The sequence below is a fragment of the Emiliania huxleyi genome (assembly GCF_000372725.1).
Source record: "Emiliania huxleyi CCMP1516 unplaced genomic scaffold EMIHUscaffold_96, whole genome shotgun sequence".
Classification (NCBI taxonomy): Eukaryota; Haptophyta; order Isochrysidales; family Noelaerhabdaceae; genus Emiliania; species Emiliania huxleyi.
Window position 1 is genome coordinate 195,494 of NW_005194878.1, and position 6,831 is coordinate 202,324.

General features: G+C 63.6%; 2 protein-coding genes across 2 annotated transcripts in view; one reads left to right on the forward strand and one right to left on the reverse strand.

Moving 5' to 3' along the window:
* EMIHUDRAFT_428621 (hypothetical protein) overlaps nucleotides 1-4,361 on the reverse strand; it is a gene marked incomplete at its 3' end in the record, with an annotated part of 7,933 nt that extends 3,572 nt beyond the window's left edge. The window contains exons 1-12 of the mRNA XM_005756606.1: nucleotides 4,218-4,361; nucleotides 3,816-4,054; nucleotides 3,303-3,385; nucleotides 2,854-2,953; nucleotides 2,436-2,462; nucleotides 2,189-2,230; nucleotides 1,841-1,879; nucleotides 1,609-1,694; nucleotides 1,444-1,457; nucleotides 830-893; nucleotides 355-406; nucleotides 70-234 (exon numbers count right to left, since the gene is read on the reverse strand). Coding sequence (XP_005756663.1) covers nucleotides 70-234; nucleotides 355-406; nucleotides 830-893; nucleotides 1,444-1,457; nucleotides 1,609-1,694; nucleotides 1,841-1,879; nucleotides 2,189-2,230; nucleotides 2,436-2,462; nucleotides 2,854-2,953; nucleotides 3,303-3,385; nucleotides 3,816-4,054; nucleotides 4,218-4,284 — 978 coding nt within the window. The 5' untranslated portion in view covers nucleotides 4,285-4,361. The remainder of the gene's footprint in view (nucleotides 1-69; nucleotides 235-354; nucleotides 407-829; nucleotides 894-1,443; nucleotides 1,458-1,608; nucleotides 1,695-1,840; nucleotides 1,880-2,188; nucleotides 2,231-2,435; nucleotides 2,463-2,853; nucleotides 2,954-3,302; nucleotides 3,386-3,815; nucleotides 4,055-4,217) is intronic.
* Nucleotides 4,362-4,449: 88 nt separating this feature from the next.
* On the forward strand, nucleotides 4,450-6,554 carry EMIHUDRAFT_453926 (hypothetical protein; the record flags this gene model as incomplete). Its single annotated transcript, XM_005756607.1, has 3 exons — nucleotides 4,450-4,482; nucleotides 4,555-5,676; nucleotides 5,764-6,554. 3 exons carry the CDS (start codon nucleotides 4,450-4,452, stop codon nucleotides 5,869-5,871), a joined length of 1,263 nt encoding a protein of 420 aa, XP_005756664.1. The 3' UTR covers nucleotides 5,872-6,554.
* Between the last annotated feature and the right edge of the window lie 277 nt (nucleotides 6,555-6,831).

Here is a 6,831-nt window from a genome sequence, read left to right on the forward strand (position 1 = left end):
GATTGGGAGAGATGGGCAGAGATGGGGAGAGATGGGGAGAGACGGGGAGAGATGGGGAGAGATGGGGACAGAGGAGGACAGAGGGGGACAGAGGGGGAGAGAAGATGACGGCGGGCGGCTTCTCCTTGGCGAGATATGGGGAGATATGGGGAGATGTGGGGAGGTGTGGGGAGATGTGGGGAGATATGGGGAGATTGGCGGCTTCTCCTTGGCGAGCGCGAAGGCGTCGCGCACCTACGTGGCGAAGGTATGGGGAGATACGGCGAGATATAGCTAGATATGGCGAGATGTGGCGAGATGGCGAGATGTGGGGAGATGTGGGGAGATGTGGGGAAATGTGGGGAGATCGCGCACCAGCTTCGCGCCGTCGCCGATGAACATCTGGACCAGCTGAGGCCCCGCGAGCCTACGGCGAGATATGGGGAGATGTGGGGAGATATGGGGAGATGTGGGGAGACACGGGGAGAAGTAGGGAGATGTGGGAGGTGTGGGAAGATGTGAAGAGATGCAAGGAGGTATGGGGAGATATGGCAGAGATGGGGAGATGCGGGGAGATGTGGAGAGACACGGGGAGATGTGGGGAGATACGGGGAGATGTTCCGCTTCTAGGGCACGAGATACGGGGAGATTGGGGAGATGCGGGGAGATGTTCCGCTTCTAGGGCACGAGATACGGGGAGATACGGGGAGATGTTCCGCTTCTAGGGCACGAGATGCGGGGAGATACGGGGAGATATTCCGCTTCTAGGCAGCCGCGAGCTTGAGGAAGCAGGCGTTGGTCTGCGCCTATGGCGACATGTCTCGGACATGTCTCGGACATGTCTCGGAACTGTCCTAGGAAGCAGGCGTTGGTTTGCGCCGCGCAAGCGCGCGCGATGAGCGTCTTGCCGGTGCCTGCAAGAAAACAGACGCCGGGCGTGACAAAAGAAACCAATCGTGGGAGAGGGCTACCGAGGTGCGAGGAGCGGTCTTGCCGGTGCCTGCAAGAAAAAAGAAACGTTCGCGCGGCAACGAGAACAGTGGGGGGAGGAGCGTTCTTGGCCGGTGCCTGCAAGAAGAAAAGAAACCGGGGGTGCGAAAGAAAACAGTGGGAGGAGGAGCGCCCTGGCCGGTGCCTGGCGATAGGAAGAGGCAGGCACCCCTCCAAGGCTGGGCGACGGCTAGCACCACCACACTCCTCTCCTTAACATCCCTGTGTGGTGGCGGCGTGCGCCGTCCTCCCACCCCCTCCCTTGGGCTGGCTGTGTTCTTTCTTTCTTTCGGCGCCTGGCGGGCTCAGTGCTTGGGGGAGATATGGGGAGATCTGGGGGAGATATGGGGAGATCTGGGGGAGATATGGGGAGATATCTCGCCTGGCGGGCCGTACATGAGCGCTGATGTATCTCGGGCAATCTCGGGCGATCTCGCGTAATCTCGCGTCATCTCGGCGCCTGGCGGGCCGTACATGAGCGCTCATATCTCCCCATATCTCCCCATATCTCCCCCATATCTCTCCATATCTCGCCATATCTCGCCGGCGCCTGGCGGGCCGTACATGAGCGCTGATGTATCTCAGATGTGGGGAGATATGGGGAGATATGGGGAGATATGGGCGCCTGGCGGGCCGTACATGAGCGCTCCCTTTGGCGGCTTGATGCCGAGGTTGGCGAAGCGCTCCTTGTGTGTCATCGGCAGCACGATCGCCTCGATGAGCTCCTGTGGGGGGTGGGGGGAGATCTGGGGGAGATATGGGGGAGATCTGGGGGAGATCTGGGGGAGATATGGGGGAAATATGGGGGAGATATAGGGGAGAGAGTTGCCCCGGTCAAAACGAGGGCCGTACAAAACGAGAGATGGTTGACCTGGATCTGGTCCTCGAGTCCGCCACATCTCCCCCATATCTCGCCCACATCTCCCCCATATCTCGCCCACATCTCCCCCATATCTCGCCCACATCTCGCCCACATCTCCCCCTAGCTCGCCCACGCATCTCCCCCTAGCTCGCCCACGCATCTCCCCCTAGCTCGCCCACGCATCTCCCCCTAGCTCGCCTGGATCTGGTCCTCGAGGCCGCCATATCTCGCCCATATCTCCCCCACATCTCCCCCACATCTCTCCCACATCTCTCCCCACATCTCGCCCACATCTCCCCTATATCTCGCCCGTATCTCCCCCTAGCTCGCCTGGATCTGGTCCTCGAGGCCGCCGACGTCGTTAAACTGCTCCGTCGGCTTCTCGTCCACCTCCATCGCCTAGACGAGATATGGGGGAGATGTGGGCGAGATGTGGGGGAGATGTGGGGGAGATGTGGGCGAGATGTGGGCGAGATGTGGGGGAGATGTGGGCGAGATGTGGGGGAGATGTGGGCGAGATGTGGGCGAGATGTGGGGGAGATGTGGGGGAGATGTGGGCGAGATATGGGGAGATATGGGGAGAAATGCGGTCCGTCGCCTTGACGCGCGAGTCAAACTCGGCCGGCAGCGCCTAGAGATGCGGAGACGTGAGGAGATATGGGGGAGATATGGGGGAGATATGGGCATGAGGCAACCGCCAGGAGATGCGGAGTTCATGAGGCAACCGCCAGGAGATGCGGAGTTATGCTGAGGAGATAGAGGGGAGATATAGGGGAGATAGGGGGGAGATATGGGGGAGGGGGAGGTATATAGCCTCGAGGATGGGGTACGCGTCCTTTTTGACTCCCCAGATCTCGCCCAGATCTCGCCCAGATCTCCCCCAGATCTCCGCCAGATCTCCCCCAGATCTCCCCCATATCTCCCCCAGATCTCCCCCAGATCTCGCGCGTACCTCGAGGCCCCAGATCTCCCCCAGATCTCCCCCAGATCTCCCCCAGATCTCGCCCAGATCTCGCGCGCACCTCGAGGATGAGGTACGAGTCCTTGTTCACTCCGACCAGGTCTGCAGGCTTGAGGCTGTCCGGCTCGACGAGGCCGGGGACCGGGAGGAAGATGGTTTGCCTGCGGCGGGGGGTGGCGTGGGGGTGAGGGTGGGGTGGGGTGGGGGTGGGTCTAGGAGGTGTCTACGGGAGGAAGATGGTTTGCCTGCCGGCGTGGTGGGGCTGGGGGTGCGCGTGGAGGTGGGGGTGGGGGTGGGTCTAGGAGGTGTCTAGCTGGGGGGAAGATTGTCTCTCAAGCGTCTCTCAAGCGTCTCTCAAGCGTCTCGGAAGCGTCTCTGAAGCGTCTCTGAAGCGTCTCGGAAGTGTCTCGGAAGCGTCTCGGAAGCGTCTCTGAATCGCCTCTGAATCGTCTCTGAATCGTCTCTGAAGTGTCTCGGAAGTGTCTCGGAAGTGTCTCGGAAGTGTCTCGCCTCGTCGACGTCTTGAGCACGCAGCACTTGCCCTTGCGGTGTGCGTCAAGGTCGATGTTCGCGCCGTCCTCCTCGGGCTCGTCCTGCAGGGGAGACGTGGGGAGATGTGGGGAGATGTGGGGAGATATGGGGAGGTGTGGGGAGATGTGGGGAGGTGTGGGGAGGTGTGGGGAGGTGTGGGGAGGTGTGGGGAGGTGTGGGGAGGTGTGGGGAGGTGTGGGGAGGTGTGGGGAGGTGTGGGGAGGTGTGGGGAGACGTGGGGAGGTGTGGGGAGATGTGGGGAGATATGGGGAGGTGTGGGGAGATGTGGGGAGGTGTGGGGAGGTGTGGGGAGAGATGGGGAAGTGTCTCTGAAGATGGGAGGGAGGGCGCGAGCGGAGTAGCGGGAGGGGAGGGGGGAGGGGGGGAGGGGGGGGGGGAGGCCACCTCCGGATCCATGTCTAGCACGGGAGATATGGGGAGATGTGTATGGGGAGATGTGGGGAGATATGGGGAGATATGGGGAGATACCACCTCCGGATCCATGTCTAGCAGCTCGACGACGTTGGCGACGAGGTACGGCAGCTGCTTGTTGAGCTTGATCTTCTCGGCGTTCTCCTTGATCTTCTCCTTCTGCGTCTGCTGCTCGTGCAGCAGCCGCGAGTTCTCGTTCCGCAGCACCTTGATCTCGTTCTCAAGCATCCGCGTCCGCTGCGCAATCTCGTCGGGCTCTGCCCGCGCAATCTCCTCGCCAAGGTCCTCGCCGTCGTCACCTGGGCGAGGCGCAGTCGGGGCCGCGTCGGCTCGCGCGGCTGGCGGCGAGGCCGCTCCGCCGCCCCGCGCGAACTCGTTCGACGGCAATGCCCGGGGCCTTTGCCGTGCGCACGGCGCGGGCACGGCGCGTGAGAGCGCATGGGTGAGACGACGCGTGCGCACCGTCGCCAAAGATGTCGGTGGTGTCCATGTCGGTTGCTGCAGGAGCCGCCGACTCAGGAGTCGCCATGACGCAGACCGCGCGGCGCTCTCCAGGCAGGACCGAACGCTGAGGGCGAGCGGCGTGTCTGGGCTGCTGGCGCCGAACTCCTCTCGGCTCGGGAAGAATTCTACGAATACAAGGGAAGAATTTGTCACGGGTGTCACAGTCATCCCTGAACGGCGCTTCACTTGAATGGCGCTCGCTTCGGCCGGCCTGCCGCCGCCGGTGCTCAACGCTGCCGCTGCCGAGGGCGCGGCGCGCGGCCGCGACGGCGCGCAAGAGGCCGATGATGGCCAGAGACTCGGCGTGAAGCGCCGCCTCGACGGCGAGCTCGCGAGCGCGCGCGTCAACGACGACGACGCCAAAGAAGGCGACACCATTATGGTGGACGCTGCACAGATGGCCGCTGCGGCGGCCGCCGGCACCGACCGCGGCACGAAGCGCCTGCTGCACGTCGCGCTCGCGGCGCGCGACGGCTCGCACATCCCGGACATCCAGAACAAGACGGCGCTCGTCACCGAGGTGCGCCAATTGATCAAGAAGACACCAGGCGGCGAGGCGCAGCAGGCAAGCGCGATCAGCGTGCCCATCATCGGCACGTCGCGCGCCATCTGCGTCGCCTTCAGCGGCGAGAGCGAGGCACGCGCCTTCCTCGAGCAGTACACCGGCGGTGGCGTCCTACAGCTCCCAGCGCCAGACAACATCACCATCACCTTCGCCGCTCTCGACGCCACCGTGTGGGGCAAGCAGGCGGAGGCGCGCGAGACCCAGGCGACCACGGACTCAGACGGCCTCCTCGCCATACGCACGCGCGGCGCCATCGACACCGCGGCCCAGATCGAGCACTTCGCCCCCCTCTTGGAGAAGCACTTCGGCAACATGGTCTCCATCCAGGAGGGATACCACTCCTTCCTGGGCACGAAGTCGGACGAGAAGGACGGCTCGATCCTCTTCAAGGTGAAGAACGAGAACCTCGTCTGCAACCTCCCGGTCCTGCCCAACGTCTACGCGAGCGGCGATGTCGGCGGACCCCTCCGCCTCGACGTCGGGTGCGTCAAGGTCCTCGGCAACAAACTCTGCCCCTCCTGCCGCGCATTTGGGTTGACCAACGCCGACATCATCCACGACGCGCAGTGCGCCGCGCAGGCGCTCAAGGAGAGGCGCGCCGCAGCGGCGAACGTCGCCAAGAAGAAGACCTTCGAGAGCCTCATCGTCGACAACAAGGTCGAGGTCGCGCGCGCGGCGGGCAAGGCCAAGGCGATGGCGGCGCGCGACGGGATCGGCTTCTGCCCGGCCTTCAACCAGACCGCCCTCCCGTGCAAGACCGCCGCTCGCTGCCGCTACGCGCCGTGCGTCAACTTCGAGGCGCTCCTCCACTCCGCCTTCAAGGACACTATCTACGAGCGCATGCCGAGCGCGGTCAGGCTGGGCACAAGCCGCGGGCGGCGCGGGCGCGGCGGCCGCGGCCGCGGCGGCGGCGGCGGCGAGGTCAAGAGCAACAAGAAGGACTGGGCGAGCGTCGCCCGCGGAGCCGCCCGCTCCCCCTACGACGGCGGCCCACTCCTCGAGTCCAACGAGCCCTCGCTATACGGGGGGAGCGACGAGGAGCTCTAGGAACGGCCGCCGAGCCCTTCCCGCAGCGCAACCCTAGCAGCGCAGCGGGCAGGGCGGCTCGCGCAGCGCGCGCGCGCGATCGCGCAAGCGGCGCGCGAGAGCGAGCGAGCGAGCACACACACACACACACACACACACACACACACACACACACACACACACACACACACACACATGTTGTACACATGCACAGACACACAGCCCCTTCCCCTTCAAGGGCGAGGACACGCGCAGGGGTCGCACTTCTAGCGAGGCCCACAGAGTGGGAGACTCCTATCACCGCCACTGCCACCCACGTGTCAGTCTGCCTGTGGTAGAAGAGACTGCCGGTGAGAAGTCGGAGGAAGGTCGCTAGTCGAGAGAGATCGCCAGTGGATAGGGAGTCCACCGTGCTGCGAGCCTGTCGCTGTCCCTTGTCAGGAGCAGGAGAACTAGGAGAGCGCAACCAGTAGGAGGCCCGCGCTTGCCCCCGTGCCGCCGGGTGCAACCTGTCCTATACGAGAGAGGAATCCCTGGGACCCTGTCGTGAGGGTGAACCCTGCCCAGCCCCCCTCCGTGTCGCGATGCGCTCCCCGCTCCCGTTCCCCTGTGTCCCTGATAGTCCTTACAAGATCCTGCTCGTGCAGGTGGGGACCCTGTCCTTCTCCCACCCCTCGTTTGGCGTGTACGTTGTATTTATTTATTTATTGATCGTCCTTCCAAAATCCTGCTCGTGCAGGTGGGGACCCTGTCCTCCTTCCCCATCCCTCGTTTGGGTTGGCTGGGTTCTTTCTTTTCTTTTCCGCGGCGTGTGAGTTTGTGTGTGTGTGTGTGTGTGCGCGCGCGCACACACACACACACCCGAGTTCATTTAATAAGAAACACTGAAAACCTGTGTCCCGTGCCCCCGAGTTCATTTTATTACCTGTGTCTTCACAGCGAGCAGTCGCCCACACAATGCCGCACGGGCCGGGTTTGCAG